This window comes from Rousettus aegyptiacus, unplaced genomic scaffold, assembly GCF_014176215.1.
Source record: "Rousettus aegyptiacus isolate mRouAeg1 unplaced genomic scaffold, mRouAeg1.p scaffold_m13_p_1, whole genome shotgun sequence".
In the NCBI taxonomy this organism is placed as follows: domain Eukaryota; kingdom Metazoa; phylum Chordata; class Mammalia; order Chiroptera; family Pteropodidae; genus Rousettus; species Rousettus aegyptiacus.
In genome coordinates this window covers 173,754,466-173,772,567 of record NW_023416284.1, presented here as the reverse complement: position 1 = coordinate 173,772,567, position 18,102 = coordinate 173,754,466, and the positions used below count along the sequence as shown (strand labels likewise).

General features: G+C 36.8%; 1 protein-coding gene across 2 annotated transcripts; it reads left to right on the top strand.

Moving 5' to 3' along the window:
* The first annotated feature begins 1,935 nt into the window (after positions 1–1,935).
* NUP43 (nucleoporin 43) lies at positions 1,936–14,234 on the top strand. Of its 2 annotated transcripts, XM_036222605.1 has the most exons (9): positions 1,936–2,112; positions 2,431–2,553; positions 3,423–3,500; positions 4,461–4,641; positions 5,901–6,036; positions 6,787–6,938; positions 9,142–9,264; positions 12,052–12,306; positions 12,441–14,234. In XM_036222605.1, the coding sequence occupies exons 1-8, from the start codon at positions 1,993–1,995 to the stop codon at positions 12,279–12,281; spliced, it is 1,143 nt and encodes a 380-aa protein (XP_036078498.1). In that variant the 5' UTR covers positions 1,936–1,992; the 3' UTR covers positions 12,282–12,306; positions 12,441–14,234. The 2 variants fall into 2 exon arrangements, with proteins under 2 accessions (XP_036078498.1, XP_016015644.1); XM_016160158.2 differs by having other exon boundaries at positions 12,052–14,234.
* Positions 14,235–18,102: the final 3,868 nt, after the last annotated feature.

Below are 18,102 nucleotides of genomic sequence, written 5' to 3'. Positions count from 1 at the left end.
CGGTCGCGTGCCTGGCTGGCTGTATCTCTGGTCACCAAGCGCGGTGGCGGGATGACAGGGCCGACCTCTGCCGCCGCGTCCTACAGATCTGGTTCCGCCGCTGTCGGTGGCTCCGCAGTCGCCGTTGAGTCAGCTGTTGCGAGCGGCGGGTCTGCTCCTATAGCTGTCCAGATTATTAGACGGTGGGCTTCCTCCGTCTGCTTCACCCAACCCTGTTGACTAATATTTAGGTCAATAAGAGGCCGAGTTCTCTATGGTGGAACCTGAATAATAAATAGCACGGGAGAGCAAAGGCCCTCTCTCACCCGAGTTCTCCAGCCTCTGGCTTTGTGACAAGTAAAGTACATCAGTGTTTGATTAGCAGAGACTTTGAGACCCTGATTTGTTCTCAATTCTAAATTACAAATTTAGAGAGTGGAAGAATACCATGACATAAGGGGCGCGGGGGTGGGAAATGCTTTACTCGTTAGAATAATGCAATTGGTTAAAAATACCACAGTGTCCTGTGTCGAGTGTGTAATTCTAACACAACTGTGTGTTTTCAGTAAATTAAGCCTCACAAATTCTGTTGTAAGTCTGGACACCAGTTTTATTGCTGTCAGCTCTGCAAGACAGTGAGAAGATGAAAGGGGACATTGCCTGTCACACCAAACTTGCTCACTCCTAATCAGAACTGATACTGAAAGAATTCAGTCATCATTTAGTCCAATAACATTTTAAGAAAATTATGTCGAGAGATCTAAGCTTCAGCAGCGATTTTCAAATTTTAGTTATCACTAGATTTAACCAAATGTGATATTCAGCCTACTTCCAATCCAAAATATATACATTACTATTTTCTGGCATTCTGTGACCGTAAATGAATGGTCAATGTTCTTTACTTCAATATTAAGAATAAAATTGTCAGTTTGGGACTAATAGTTTTCCATGTCATCTCTCTGCAGTTTCCTGATGGTATTCATTAAACCAACAACAACAACAAAACCAGTCTCAATCCTCAATAAGAACTGATAACTCTCTAAAGCTGACATCACACACTGTTATGAATACAATATAAAGAAAATTTTTACTGAAGATGAGTAAATCACACCTCTTATGCAATAGTATTTACATTCTAAAAGAATCTGCATCAAAAAAACTAGCAACAGAAGGCATATTTTAAGTTCTATTGATGGTCTAAATATCAAGTGATATGTTTATTTAGGTCATGGGCTGGAGTAATAAGAAAAAGATACAGGAAGGAACTGGTTCTTGAAAGATGGGTAAGATTCTGAGTAGAGAGGCATAAAAGAGTATTACAGGTGTAATTAAAAGCACAGAAAGAACTTAACACTGGTTCCTGGGCTGTCAGTGTTATATATCAAACTCATTTTTAATTAGAGATATATATAATTGAACCGAGGAAGCTTACACAGGTAGGCAATGGTCATCAAAATTGGAACTGGAGTATTCAGGATTCCAACTCCAGGCTCTGACAGTGTGTTAACTTTGGAGCAAAGGATTTGTTTGAGAGACAAAGAATGGTTTAGAATAATAAGTTGGGGCATTAATGGCTTGTACTTCCATGAGAATTTAAGGATTTGAGATCTTTTCTATGTACAGTGAAATGCAAAGCTGAATGTTTATGTGCGGTTACTAGGTGGTTGCTCTTGTATTGATTTTGTTTTATTTTTGCTGTTTGTTTTACATCGCATAGTTATTGCACAAATGCATTATGCCAGTGTTCTTATACTGATTTTGCAGATTATGACCAGGTTCTGCAGTACAGGGACCCACATATATTGCCTTTCTGTTCATAAACGCCTGGGTGAGGAAGAGCATCCCAGCTTCCTCTCACAGGCTTGCGGGTCCCGCACAGCGGACGGAAAAGAGTTGGCTCTCCGCAGCCACCGTCCGCCTCGTAATGTCCCACCCAATGAGGGCTCCGCGGGGAGGGGCGGGGCTACGAGGGCGCGGGCTTGCTCTCCTTGCTTGCCTTGATTTTCCTTCGACATGGAGGAAATTTACGCCAAGTTCGTCTCTCAGAAAATCAACAAAACCCGCTGGCGACCAGTACCTCCGGGAAGTTTGCAGACCGCGGAGACCTTCGCTACGGGCTCCTGGGACAATGAGGTACCTCCGCTCCCGGGCCAGGAAGCCCCTGCCTCCTCCCCTTCTCCTGGAACCTCACCCCGGCCGCCAGATCGCTAATTCTGTCGCCTTCTAGATCTCGCCCTTCTCCGTCTTCCAAGTCCCCATCTCGGGTTCGATTGCCCTGTACAGTAGAACCATTGACGGTGTAGCCTCGAATCGCGTGTTTTAAACTATAACTGTACTATCACCATTATTCTGAGATGTTTTTAAAGTAGAGTTGCTTGAAGGCAATACAAATATTAATTTTCGAGAGTTTAACGTATATTTCATCTCAAGATAAAACCTTCTGCTTTACAGGAAAATTATGTTTCACTGTGGTCTATTGGAGATTTGGGGAATTTGGATTCTGATGGAGGGTTTGAAGGAGACTATCAGTTACTGTGTGATATCAAACACCACGGTGATGTTATGGATTTACAAGTAAGTCTGTAAAGTGTCCAAAAGCTAGTTTTCAAAAAACGGAGAGTAATAGATTTAGAGATGCAAAGGACCTTAAGTTTGTCTGGTCTCACCCTGGGTTTACAGGAAACAATTTTCTATAGATTATGATTTTTGAATATCATATAGCCACTTAATGGCAGGATCAGGACTGGGGAAGGGGATGTGGGGTAATCCTAGTTTATTTTTTTAATTAATTTACCATCTACTGTATGCCAAGCACTGGGAGCTTTACATGAGTTAATTTAATTCTCATTGCATGCTTATGAATCAAGTATTGTTACCTCTGTTTCATCTATGAGAAAACTTAGACTAAGATCTGTTGAGCGTATATAATGTGCCAAATACTGTGCAAGGCACTTTCCGTGTTATTCCTCTTTGAATTTTCACAACGACTGCCTAAGAAGAGTTCAATTCTCTCCTTTTAAAGGTTTGCCTAGGCTTAGATAATTTAACTTGGCTAACATTCTCAAAGGCAATAGTTAAGTGGTGAGGTTGAAATTAAGTTTTCAAAGCCTGGTCTTTGTGACTTCAAAGTCCCTGCATTTTCTTCAGTAGAAGACTGCCTAACCCTGGGAATGATAATTTTCGAAACCTTTATGATAGTGCTTCAAAATTAATTAAGTCAATTATAAATGAACGAGTTTAGGGAAAATTTATTTGTTCTTCCTGAAAATACTTATATTTGCATAGGAGTTTTGACTTTCAGGCCTATCATCACATTTTATTTGCTTAGCATTTATAGGCTCTTTACATTTTAAAATTGTAATCACTATGAATTAAGTTAATCAAGTGGGCTGCTTCTCCACTGATATTTCTGAATCTATAATAAGCAGGAATCTTCTACTTAGTTTTTTGACCAGGAAAGAATTGTAGCTGCTTCATCAACAGGATGTGTAACAGTTTTCCTTCACCATCAGAATAACCAGGTAAGGAAATTTTGTTTGAAAACTGAATTTGTATTTTAATTATTTTTAGGCAGGCTTAAAGAAAACCATACTCCGTAGTGACACAAATAATACAATTTTATAGTCTCAAACATGGAGAGAGAAAATATAGTTATATTACCCTTCTTTTTGAGTAATTCTATAACCATGTTTGTGTGTGCTTTTACTGAATTTGGATATCTCTTAAATTCTGTTAGTTTAGACCTGACCAAACATGGTATTTTGGCAAAGAATTTTCCTGTAATTCTCTCTTTTAAGTTCCTATTCTGGTCTTTGAAGAAAAGCACCTTCTTGCTCAGGTATCATGAGAGAGAACAGGAACAGCTACTTGCCTCTGCGGATAGAACCTAGGCTTTAATTAGAAGAGAGGATACACTGTATGAAGACTTGACATTTTTTCAGCACCTCTCTTGTGTGCTCAAGCCCAGGAGTGCTGACCTTCAGAGCATAGTGGTGAGGGCAGTCCTTTAAAATAGATAGCTCCACTTGTAGTAAAAGTTTTAAGTTGCTGGAAGAGAGTGCTTATTTAGGTTTTGGAATTAATAAAGGTCATCTTGCTAATAGGCTGCCTAGAATATATAAGACCCTGATCTTGTTAAGTATTTTTCTTAATGGAGTCATTTAGAAAGTGTTATAGAGATTTATTTCTTAGATATAGGCTAATCTCTTGAGAATTTTAAGTTGCTTTTGAACAGACTCTCTTTAGTTTGAGATAAAGTTGGGATATTATTGAACAGTGTCCCTTTGAATCTAATTCGGTGTATACAGCTTCCATGGAAGTAGTTTCTGGACTTTAATACTCGGAATTATGAAGGAAAAAGGAAGGCATTCTTTTTCTAGAAGAGTGTAAAACGTAATTTTAAAATACTCTTTAGTTAGCAAAAAGTGCTAGCTTTTTAGAGCTTTGCTTTGATTAATCATGTCTTCATTTCCGACTCCTAGACTCTGTCAGTCAGCCAGCAGTGGACAGCAGCTCACTACCACACAGGTCCAGGCAGTCCTTCCTGTAGCAGTGCACCATGCACAGGTGTTGTGTGCAGCAGCCCAGAAATTGTCACAGTTGGAGAAGATGGTCGAATAAATCTCTTCAGAGTTGATCACAAGGAGGCTGTAAGGACTATAGGTAAGGAAAATCATTATATATTTTTTATCCATCTCATAGCAATTGAGCACCTGCCACGTGTTAAGTAGATAACAATGCTAGGTGTTTGAGGGATATAGAAATATGCAAAGCAGGATTCTTTATTAAGACAGTATGTTGATAAGGCACTTATGGCTGACTACAGAGGAGAGAGAAACTTTTATTTGGCTGGAGTGGATTATTAGAGAAAAAACTGAGGGCCAGGTGGTCATTAATTTAGTCTCAGTTCCAGACCTTAAATAACTAAACGATGGCACACCAGACAAAGGGAATAGTGTGGTAAGGCCATTTAGAGAATGACAAAAAGTTAGTTTGACCTGACTTTATTTATATAGGAGAAATGAAAGATGAAGTAGACATGTAAATTGTGGCCAGGTTGTTAAGAGTCTAATACATTGTTACAGGGGTTACATTTTGTTAGGTGGACAACTAAGGAGCAGTTGAAAGTTTTGCATAAGAAAGTGATATATGCTATTGTGCTTTAGAAAGGTTATTCTAGTGTAGTAGTTCTCAACTGTGCTTCACAAAGACTTTCCTGAGGAGATTATTTTAACAGCCTACCACCCTAGACCTGAATCAGAACCTCAATGGATTGAGCCCATTAATCAATTTTTTATGTTGTTTATTATGATTTTTAGTTCTGAGGAACACCATTTATTTAAGGACCATTGCCTGGTGGCAGTTCGAAGGAGTGTCGTAAAACAAGTCTATAAGTATATGCTAAATTATGTGGTATTAGCGTGAACACTGAAAGAAGAAGAAAAGGACCTTTATAACATAATCAGGAAGGTCTTACTAGAGGATAGAGTTGATGAGGATAAAGAGAATAAATTTGAGATGAGTCAGCAGAATAACGAAAGATCAGAATGAGTTCTGGAGAAAGCACTGGGGTTTGGACCAATGGAATAGAGGTTCTGTTAAGCATAGTCAGAAATAAAATTGGTTATAGAAGAGCTTGGGCAGCTGTCTTAGAAATGCAAAGTAACAGTCATAAATGGAAATAGAGAAATATAAATGTGACAACTCAGCCGTCTATTTGGAAAACAGTTCAGGTGTCCTGTGAGTAGCATCATTTTTCTATCAAAGGAGAGAGTTCATTTTAACATATATTACCATACATTTTTTATAGAAATTGGACTGTTGAAAAATTTCACTTCTAATATTTCAATTAAAAAAAGGATTTGATTTAAGATTTTCAAGGGAAAGGGGACCCATTCACACACTATTTTCTTCATTTGTAGACAATGCAGATAGCAGTACACTCCATGCTGTAACCTTCCTTCGAACTCCTGAGATTCTTACAGTAAATTCAATTGGACAGTTAAAAATATGGGATTTCAGACAACAAGGAAATGAGCCCTCTCAGATATTATCACTGTAAGTTTTGATTTGTAATTTCCATAGTGTAATGCAAAATTAATTTGTTCAGTTATGTATCACAATTGACTTTAAACCATATTGTATTTTAATTGCATTTTAAGAGAATGATTCCCTGATTAAATTTAATAAAGCATGTATAATTTGATATTGCTGAGCTGTATTTAGTAAATATTTGTTGTCTTGATTCAGAGCCTTTATTGCTATGAAGTTTATATTATTTAATGGGGAACTTACTTTTGCTCATTAAGTGATTCTATTATTAGTGGGTATAATTATGATGGGGAGAAAAAGATATCATGGGGAGAAAAAGAATCCAAGATCTTTTTTCTGAGCCAAAATCCCTTTCTATGTGTGTGATCTACCATTTTCTAACAAGGAAATAGAATGTGTCAAACTAAACACTAAGTAAGGTAAGCGTGAAGAATATTCTGTTTAGTTGACATGTAATGTTTTTTAAATGCTAAGAAATGGAAATGTGTTTTGCACATCTTACAGGCAGATTGATTTGTTCCCTGTGCCTCTTAATCGAAGAGAATGAATAATTTCGGCCTTACACCTCCCCCCCCCAACTCCTAATATTTAGAAGTATGTTTAATGTAGTCACTATTTCAATATGATTTAGGTTCAACCAGGAGCTCCAGCCTCAAAGTTATCATTTAGTTATTAGGATGAAATATCTTTTATAGGCTACAGAAAGATAAGTAATACTTTAAAATACATTCGATGTCATTGTATCTCTCACAAAAGGACTGGTGACCGAATGCCACTCCACTGTGTTGATAGACATCCTAATCAGCAGCATGTTGTAGCTACTGGCGGCCAGGATGGAATGTTGAGTATTTGGGATGTCAGGCAAGGTACCATGCCTGTGTCTCTGCTGAAGGCCCATGAAGCTGAAAGTAAGTGTTATGAAAATATAAGTTTTTATTGGGTGAGTTGCATGTTACATTGTAAGCAGCTTTCTATAATAATACATATGGATCATCTTATAGCTTTTGCCTGAATTGTATAAATTTATAATTAACTAACTCATCCTTTTTTATTAGACATTTAAATTCTTTAATATGTTTCATTATTATAGCCAAAACAACAGTAATTAGCCTTTATATTCATCTTTATGCGTTTATTTTCTTATGATAGTTTTTAGTAGAATTGATGAGCCAAAAAGTTTGCTTAACTTCAGACCTGTGCTACACATTTTCAAATTGTTCTGCATAAAAATATCAGTTCATGTTATCATGCTCCATGTATGAGAATGCCCTTTTCCCATGCAAATGCAGGCTGTTATTTTAATGTTTGCTCATCTGTGTGTTTCTCAATTTATTACTATACCTTTCCTTTTAACAACAATAGATACAGGTTCTTGTGTTTTCTTTGTCTTCGATATTTGTGGGGCTTTTGGGCTCAACAGAATTTTCATCATATCACCACTGTCTTTGATATCATGCCAGAGTGGATTATAGTTTTAAATTCTGACTTAAGAGAAATTTATATTAATGTTGGAATAAAAGTACAAAAGATCAAACATTATACCAGTATGGCAACGTCTCAGTTTAAGTTTCACATTATTACCTTGGAAAGATAAATGACTTTTAAGATTATATTTAAGATAAATAAAAGGATAGAGAATTTTTTTCCTCTTTCAGTTATGGCTATATCCAGGAAAATAAAGGAATAAAAAGGAATAGGGTATGCCCTCATCGAGTCTGGTGTTGGCTAACCCAGTGATAGTAGAATTACACACTTTCAGATCTCTTCGTACCAGCCCTTTTTTAACTGCCAGCCTATATGACTAAGCAATACATACACAAATGTAGTAATTATAATGTATTCTTTTAAATTCATCCTGACACTTGGCTAGAAATGACATGAGATTTTCTATAGGTGTTTGTTTTCTAATTTGAAAGTAAATAAATACTGAAGAATTTGAACTTAAGCAGTTTGTTTATGCCTCTATAGGCTGTTTTTGTTTGTTTTTAATTCACGGGTGACATTTGTTAGTAATTTTTAGTACACGATTCTGTAATACATCATCTGTATATCGCATCATGTGCTCACCACCCAAAGTCTAGTCTTCTTCCATCACCATATATTTGACCATCTTCAACCTCCCCTCTTCCCACTCTGGTAACCTTCATAAGCTCCTTTGTTTCACTTTGTTTTAATGAAACAGCATGAATGTATTTTATACAGGGACTTGCCCCGAACACACTCTTCTCCTTCTAAGGAAAGTGATCTTTTTATGTTTTGTGACATGGTGTTTAATTGTGATAACTGTCAGAAAGAAAATTGACAGCTCGCAAAGATGTACCTTGTACTTTTAATGCTATACCTCGGGCACCTTCTGTGCTGCCTCTTTAAGGTCACCTAACCCAGTGTCACAGAACCCTTGTTTACAGACTGCATACTTGTATTATCTGCATGCTGCAGAGAACTTCCTAAGACTGCACATAACTTCCTGGCTAGTCATTGGCACACAGTCTCCTTAGGTTTATAGTTTGAGGGGTGCTCCGTCCTAAATTGGCTTTTTAAAAGCCCTGCATCCGAAACTAGATCCAGATTCTTGGAGCATTTCCAGGTTTTGGTTTGCTAGGAGCTAGTTACTAATTCTATGATATAGATCAGAAATAACCAGAGTCCTGGCATGAACAAAATTGGACTCTGCCTTTAAGGAATTCATTTGTTTATTATATGGTCTCTCTCAGTCTTTTCAGTAATATAACTTGGATGCATTAATGATATAAGAATTGAAAATGAGAATATAAATCAATTTTAAAAAAGTCTTTTCAGTATTATCCCACTGTCATACTTTTAAATCATAAAAAAAAAATGTAATAGATCAAATGATTAGCATTTCTTTTCATTGTTTTGCTTGCCCAATACACAAATAGATTTACTTGGCTTCTTTATCCTATCATGTTGTAGCCATTTGGAGAGCCATATTATTCCTTTTCTTTAATTGTGAAGCCTTTGGTTTTTATCACAGACTTGGAGTTTGAAGGTGTGTGATGGAGATTAATGGAAGCTGATGCTCACGGACAGGGTTTTAATATTTGTTCAACTTACCTACACAAGATAAGCTTCATGGTTTTTATCTTTTAGTGTGGGAAGTTCACTTTCACGCATCCAACCCAGATCATCTATTTACTTGTTCTGAAGATGGATCCCTCTGGCATTGGGATGCCTCTACAGATGTACCTGAAAAATCATTACTCTTTCACCAAGGTAAAAAGTTTTAATGATTCTTTTGTGTATAAATTCTCAGATTTTTAACCTTAAAGAACAATAAAATGTTGCCATTCTCCTGCCTCCAGGTTAATTCTAGTATCAAAGGGCTTGAAATCTGTCAGCTACTTACTGCTATGTGCTAATGGCTAGAAATGCTGCAAGCTGGCTAACTTCAGACTGCCTGGGGGTCCTGCTTGTGAGCGCATCATCCTCGGCCCTCATGCCGAGGGTAGGCATTGACAGCTCTTTCGTATTACATTAGCAAGGGTGTGCGGCCAGATAGGAGTTGATCTTTCAATTTTTAAGGTACTGGTTTCTCCCCAGACTAAGGGGCCCTGTCTCCCAATTAAAAACAGGTACGTAAATGTCAGCTAGAAACCATAGATTTATAATCAGAGGGTGTTTCATTTTGTTTTGTTTTTGGCATTTTTTAATCTTCTTTAAGTTTATCGATTGTTTCAAAGTTTATTTGTTCATTCAGCAAATGTTTATCAAATGCCTATCATGTGTGAGGCACTCTTCTAGATGTTGGAACCTAGAATAGTGAGCAGAACAAAAAGTCTCTGCACACATCAAGCCAAGATTCTAGCAGACAGTAAGTAAAAAGATAATGTTTTAGTAAAGGTCCAATCAGAAAGACAGAAACTATCTTAGATTCAGAAGGAATTGGTTTCATGTGTGTTGGAAGGACTAGAAAAACAAAAGAAAGGAGGAGGGATGCTAGAAGAGCAAATAGGAAGAAAGCGTAATGGCCAGAATTAAGAATTGTTCATAGCTCTGCTACGGTGTTGGAAGTGCTGTCAAAGTGGGACCTGGATTGGCAGAAAAGACACCCCTTCAGCCAGGGCCGGAATTACTGCCACTGCTGTCGTTGCCAGAACCTGGAGCTTCTCCCCTCAGCCACCTTCTAGTCACCCACAGTAGTGCCTCCTGTTGGCAGAGTCTGCCTGGAAAGCAGAAGGCAAGGGAACCTGGAAAATGGAGTCCCTGCAGTACATGGTAGAGCATGGCCAAGTGGGAAAGGGGATTGAGCAAAAAGCAAAAGAACTGGCCAAACACACTGCTGACTCTGAAGGAGAGTGAAGCAGAGTGGAAGGATAAAGAATTAAGAGGGGGGAGGCAACTCTAGTATAAGAAGCAGAGACCTGAGAGAAGTATGAGTCACATGAATGTATCCCAGGCAGAGGGAACAGCAACTACTGCAGACAGGCAGAGAGCAGCCAGGAGGCTAGAGTAGCTGCAGTTCAGTGAACGGGAATAGCGAGTGGTAAGGGATAAAGAGAGGTAGCCGAGGAACAGGACTTTGTAGACTGTGATAAGGACTTTAGATTTTATTCTAAGTGTGATAGAAAGTCATTGGAGAATTCTGAGCAGGAGAGTGGCATGATCTGACTTATGCTTCCAAAGAATCATTCTGGCTGCTGTGTGGAAAATAGACTATAGGGAGAGGGATGGTAAAAGTTTCAGCAGGGAGACCAGGTAGGTTTATCACAGTGGTTCTAATGTTAGATTTCACAGTATTCGAGTAATACAAAGTACAGCAGCTGTAAAATATGAAAAACTAATGGAAAATCTAAAACTTCTCCAGAATTGTGAAGTATGGAACGTGTAGAACGTGTAGCTTACCTGCGCTAATTTCATTTGTGGAGACACTAAAAATTGTATCTAAGGGTTAACTAAGTACTTGGTTTTTACTTCCTTTCTCCCCTTCCTTCACTATCTAACATTTGCAATTTTGAAGAACCTTTGTTAGACTAGAAATAAAGCCGTTTATTACATTCTGTGTCTAGTATTACAAGGCACAGTATTAGGCACTGGAAAAGTAAAACAAATGTAAACTGTGCAGCCTGCTCTTAAGAAATACTTAACTTAGTTATGGAGAAAGGAACATGTAAAGTTAAATTATGACATAAGAAATATTATAAGGTAGTAAATTAGTGGTACATACAAAGCCAAGGGTTCCAGGAAGGAAGAGAGAAGCACGAACTAGTGTCATCTTCAAAAGCTTCTCAGAGAAGGAAGTTGAGCTGGGCTTGCAAGATTTGAACCTCACCAATCATTAAGCTTCAAGACATCAGGGGCTTCACCTTGTATTCCCAGCACTTAGCACAGAGCCCAGCACATCGTAGTTACTCAGCCATTTATTAAGTAAATGAAATCTGTCCTTATAGGATGTGGCAGAAAGTTGGGAGGAAAGAAAATTGCAAATAATAGTTTAAACAAATATACTGCTTCTGCCTCACTTAATTCTATATTAAATGCAAAGCACTGTTAGAGATAAGTTTAAAATTCTACTTTTAAGAGCAATTGCCTAAAATAAAGGATAAGAAAAAAGATCTAAAGCATGCTAATTCTATTTTTAGAAGTACAGAAATATATTTTTTGAAGTACTCATCTAGAAATATGTCCAGAAATGAAATCATATGATCACTTGATTTTTTTATTACCTAGGAACCTTGATTTCTGTACAATATATATATAAATTTCCCTTTTTTGTTCTCCTTTGCTTCTGGCCATTTTGCTACATTTCTAACACTTTCCATTAAAGAATGAGCAGAAAGACAAGATCAAAGTCTTCTGCTTTGCCTGAATGACTTCAAGTTTGATATCCATATTATCCCATGGAAATTTGAGTATTTAATGTCACTAAATAAGCCTTTGTTAAAAAATGGTGATGTGATATAATGGAATTATTAGCCTATTATTCTGAGAATTAAACAAGTTTAAATCGCCATTTTAAATATCAGTCTTTAAAGATTTGTTCCTTTTCTTTTTTTCTCCTAGGAGGAAGAAATAGTACTTTTTTGTCTCATAGCATTAGTAACCAGGCTAATGTTCACCAGTCTCTTATAAGCTCCTGGCTCAGTACTGATCCTGCGAAAGACCGTATTGAGATCACAAGCTTGCTTCCCAGCAGGACTTTGTCTGTGAACAGTTTGGATGTCTTGGGTCCTTGTCTTGTTTGTGGAACTGATGCAGAAGCAATTTATGTTACTAGACAACTTTTTTCATGAAAATACTGTAATTAGAAGTTTGCAGGTAAACTTTCAAATCCCAAATTCTAGGCAAATTTTTATTGCTGGAAAATGTAAAATTTGCAGGAGAAGCATCAGTAAACTCGTTCATGACAATGTCCTGTTTTGCATTTTCTTAATTGGATATTCCCCTAATAGTGGCGGAATCTGATAGGTGACTGATGGCAACTAGACCAGGTGGAGGAACATCAGAGGGGCACTTGTGTTGATGAATACACTGCCTTCAAACAGACTGTCCTGGACAGCTCATGGACCTGCTTTTCATTTTCGATATTGTGAAACTTAATACTGTCAAACCACCAATGGGTTCTTAACCTTTTTGTCAACAGTATGTGGCATTAGCCAACGTTAATGTTTATTTTTATTGCATGTATTTTTTTTCAATCCTTCTACATTTTATTTCCTTACGAATTTTAATAAACTTTTCCAGAAAGACTTGAGTAGAACAAAAATGACAAATGTTTTTAAAAGTGAAAATGTTCTGGAAAGTTCCTTTATTAGAATACATTTGGACAGAACTCTATCAGCTGCTTAGACCCAACTTTATTTTTCTTGGGGAAAAAAATACATTTTCCTAAAGATTTTTGCTTTTTGTTTAGATTTACAGTGTAGTCGAAAATGGCTAAACTGAACATTGAGCAGTAAAAGAGAATTTAACACTGATAAAGTGAGCCGATTTCTAAACTGAAATTTGATAGGTAATATATATGAGACTACTATGACTGTGGCCAGGATAAAGAATTTTGCCATCTTTATCCTTATCTGAAATGTTAATGATGACCTAGCATAGTGTTTTAAGACAATTTTATGACATTGTCTTTCCAAAGTTTATTAAATGCATTATTGAATTGTTAAGACTTTAATGACAAGTCTATTATACAATCGAAGTATTTGTTCATTTGCTTTATAATTCTAATAATAATATTATGATAAAGTTTTGCTTTTCTGTCCTGATAAATATTTCAGTATTTTTATGCCACTTTGTGTCAGGGTGGTTTGGGGGGTTTTTTGGTCAACATTTAAAAATGGAATACATACATGCATTTTTTTATATATATTTGGCTCAAAAATGTTTATTTTAAAGATAATTAGTAACTTTGAATTCCAAAGAATCAGAAAAGGAAAGAAAATGTTTCTGATAGGAATTATATATATATATATATAATATTGCTGGGACTAATTTTTAAGACCTTCTGTTATTACCAAAGTAATTCATTACAGAAAAAAAAACAAATATATAGTCAAAAGAAAATTTTAAGTACTCATAACCTCAGTAGCCTTTCATACCTTTTTATCCAGTGATGTGTGTATATATATATATTTTTTTTTGTAAAAATGAACCATCTCATACCTATTATATTTCTAGATGGACATTCCCTAGTAGTAAACATATGGATTCAATAATATAAACATAACTATGAATTTTCCTTTGACTTTACATGTCCCTTTGTATGAATGTCTTGCTGCAGCCTAAGCCGCATTGTCCCTCTTCACCCAGTACAGGCACCCTCCCATTATAATCAGCAGGCTAACATCCTTGCTGAGTCGATCTCGCTTCCAGAAGGTGGAGCATTTTCCATGTACAGTGAATGGCAAGCTTGTTGTGACTCTGCTTTTCATCTGTATTTGCTGCTGCTGAAAAGTTCGAAGGTTTTCACATGTTAGCACCCTTCTCACTTTCCATCATCAATGTAGACAATTTCTCTTGATCATTCTAATGAGTAATTGGTAGAGGGAAGGAGCCAGATATCTAGGCTTAGAATACTAGCTTGGACTGGAAGCAGTTTTAAGTTTGAAGGTTTGCTTTGATTTAAGGGTATTTATAACCATGTGTAAAATAAATTACATTTGAATAGGGTTACATTCAGTACATTCAATAAGAAAACTTTATGTAGTATAAAGAAAACTAATATATGCATTTGCTCACTGTCACTTACTCTCTTTATTCATGAAAGCACCAGAGATTTTTTTGAGGGCTATAGGATCTCAGGTGGTAGGCATCGTGGAGGGCATCTCTAATCTAAATTTAGTCATCCCTTCCACAGCATTCTCAACAAATTTTCATCCACAGACCTCAAAATGTACTGTGACCAAGTCCCTCATTTCCCAGTGCAGCCTCTCTTCATTTGGATAGCTCTAATTGATACAGCATTATTGCAGGGCTTAGTGTGAGTGGGACTCAAAACTCTGTAAAGGCAGAATCATGTTATTGTGGGTTAACAAAATGATCATAAGAACCTACTATGAGAAAGAGCCAATCAATTTGTTGGATTTGCATTATGTTGGAGGTACTTTACCAAGAGTTTTCACTAAATAAATTAATTTTCAAATACCGAACTGAAACCTACTTCCATTTTTCACCTTCCCTTGAGAGCCACACAAAAAAATTTCACATTCGAAATTATATATTGTAGCTTCTTTGGGGTTAAACTTTTTAATCTATCCCTTCAAAGGTTTCTTGTACGCAACCTTTCTTGCCCATCTTGGCTAAATCCTGCTTACCCTTCTGGACTCCTTTTAGGTATCATTTTCTCAAGAAGGCTCTGTATGGCCTCTGACAATCTGGACTAAATTGTACTCTACTTAAAAAGCCCATTGTGCAGAGCTCATATTGTGCTTACAGCAGTGTGTTAAGTGGCCTCCTCCCTCTGCTGGCTCACAAGCTCAAAAACAGGGTCTGTGTCTTAGTGTTATACAAGATTTAATACAATATCTGATCCATAATAAGCACAGACTGAGTGCAAACTAAATGAGCTCACAATCTTGTTTTCCCTTTAAAAAAATATTCCCATTTGCCAAAGGCCATTTTTCAAGTGTGATTTCCAAAACCAATTTTTAGGTGGGTCTGCCTCACCGAGAATATGACAAATCTTACCATTCTGATTCTTGATATGATACCTTCTATAATGCTGTCAGCTTATTTTAATAATTTGTTCAATGAGACTGCTGACTAGTTGAACTAAACCCTTCAGTCTTCACACATGATACTCCTAAGCCATACCTTCCATATTCTTCAGTTAATACAGATGGTTTTGATCTTTATTATAGGTCTGATTTTCCTGTTCTAAGAAAAGTTTTATTTCTATGTAGGAAAGAATTACCAATCTTCTTTGAATCTTTTCTTCAGAAGCTAAGTATTTCAAAATTGCTCAGCATGCTTTCTACAGTCTCATCCCACTGGTCAGGAGATAACTGGACTAAAGTGCTGAGGCCTGCTGCTAGAGCCTTCTCAATTATCAGTGACACATGACTCATTGGTATTTGGATACAGTCACTGAAATATTTATAAACCAATCTAATTTATTGACCTTATGCCCCATTTATCTTGTTCACAATGCTATTGTGAGAAAATATCTTTTATGCTATCCTATCAAAAATAGGACATAACTGAAAAATTCCTCATCCTTTATGAATAATACCATAGTATTGTGGAAATATCCTTTTAATAATCCTTACTAGAATCTTGCCCAAGAAGCATACTGAGTACATTAGCGTAGTTTGTATCGAGCCTTCATTTAAGCTTACGCTATCAATGTGATATATAGCTCAGACCAATTAGATGGTCTAAAGCAGGAACAGTGCTCTTGTTTTACCGATATGAAACCCAAGGAGATCCAAACTATGTCGTGCAACTATTTAAACTTTCATTGCGTCATTCTGAACCATGACTAATGTTAAGTGGCAACGTAGAACTAACAGCTGCATCCTAGATTACAGTCTTCTTAGCATCAAAACAATTCCCAGCAACATCTCACTATAGTAGAGGTGTACAAAGAGGGGAGAGACAATGAAGGGGGACGGGTGTGGTGCAAAGGCGAAAGGAGAATGACTAGAATCTAGCTGATTACATAAAATTTTTTAATTAATTAAAAATAATGTTCGGTTCCAAACTGTCATGACTGGACTTGAGGGGAAAGTAGCTGACAGACCAGCTTAACAAAACCAACAGAAATGGATTCACTAGCAAAACAATTTCTGTGCAGGCCATAGATCTATGAAGCTAAACTGTAATTAATACTAGACTGTGAAATAATAGCTACAACAAATCAAAAGAGTTTTTGCCCCTGCATAATATGGAATAAACTTAAATTTAAAAATTTGTCAATGAACGTAAATTTAAAAATTTCTTTGCCTATCAGTAATGATACCCCAATAGCAATGAGCACACATAGAATCCAGATTTAGTTTCTAATATTCTCCAGTAAAAGGAACCAGGGCTCCTTGGAGGAGTAGGAAATACAAAAGATCAATTAGAGCATCTTGTAGTGCCAGAAAGTAAAGAAATTCTAAAATGAATTTACAAAGCCCACGATAATGGGAATATATCACAGGGACAAAGCCAACTGGGAGAGCTCCCACTAGCCGAAGCTGGAAAAATTTGATCGACACACACACACACACAAAATATATATATATATATATATATATATATATATATATATATATATATATATATATAAAAATATCCATGAGTCCACATTGATAGAAATGCTTACATGAATAAATTGGGGAGAAGAGACGAATCTGCTCAGAATTCCCTATGATTTATATAGAATCTGTCCTCAAGAAAGTAGAACACAGCTTTCTACTACCTAAGGGTGGGTTGCTGGTAAATCTGGAGCCTTCCCCTAAGATTGTGTGAATTCCTGGGAGGGCCGATGCTCTTAGGGCCACAGCTGGTCTCCAGACTTCTTCCACATGTGCTGCAGGTTTCTAGTCACCCAAGCATGAACTTTGACCGTACATATGTTGATTAAAAAAAAAAAAAGTGAAACCAAAAAATACCACTTCCGTGAAGCACTGAAGAGCTGAGAAAGCTGAAGGGTTTTCCATCACGGCAATACAAAGCTCTTCAAATGCAATGGCAGATACTGCCATTCTCAGAAGTTTAGCACCTCTAGCAAGATTTCCACCTTGTAGGTTGTTAGTTCTCTCCTGATCACCCCTCTCCCTTCCCTGCCCTTCTGTCCCTCTACTTCACAAGAGTAAACCTCCTTGTCTTAAAAAGGGCAATTCACCAAGCTCCTTGAATTATCTAGGAATTATCCCAAAGATGGTGGTCTACGGAGATACTCGCCTTTACGCTTCATTGAGAAACTTAAGCGAAGTAGTTCCACGTGTTGGTGATAGAGGTGACAAGACTCTAGGGGTAATATGCTATTCCATATCCATAATCCTAGAAAGAGCAAGCAGGTATGTGAACATATTAGATTCATAGAATTCATATAATTTTGAGGCTGAAAGGGACCCTGGAGATACTTAGTCTCCCATAGAAGGAAAGTTAAGACTTAGGGCTTTTAAGAAACCCACCTTAGGTCAGATTCTCTCCTTCCACAATCTCTGTGCTTGGGGACCACAGATTTTCAACCAAGTGCTCTAAGAATGTAATCTTTTAACAGAAGTTTTCACATTCTGGATACAGTAGACAGTAACTAATTTAACAGAGAAAAAAAGTTATTCCAAAAAAATGTTAATAGCCTCTAGTAGGAAAAGATAGGGGATATTTGAAAATACCGACTGCATATATTTTTAAGAAGCATAATCAGCAAAAGCGCTCTTTATAAACATTATGAACCCAATGAGTCCACCCCAAATTTCCAATTCGATTTAACAACAAAAAAAAAGAAACCTCTTCTCATGGTCACCGTTATTCCAATTATAGCAATAATGACTTTCTCTTCTACCGATTTGGTTGACATATAAAAATCTCTCAACTCCGTTAATCTTCCCTGGTTCAAGATTATCTGGATGATTCAGAAAATACTTAAAACTCATGGATTTATTAGGGTAAAGAGTGCTA

Coding starts and splice junctions, on each gene's coding strand:
- NUP43 (XM_036222605.1), top strand. CDS start 1,993: ATGGAGGAAATTTACGCCAAGTTCGTCTCTCAGAAAATCAACAAAACC. Junction 2,554..3,422: donor GTGATGTTATGGATTTACAA/GTAAGTCTGTAA, acceptor TCTTCTACTTAG/TTTTTTGACCAGGAAAGAAT. Junction 3,501..4,460: donor TTCACCATCAGAATAACCAG/GTAAGGAAATTT, acceptor TCCGACTCCTAG/ACTCTGTCAGTCAGCCAGCA.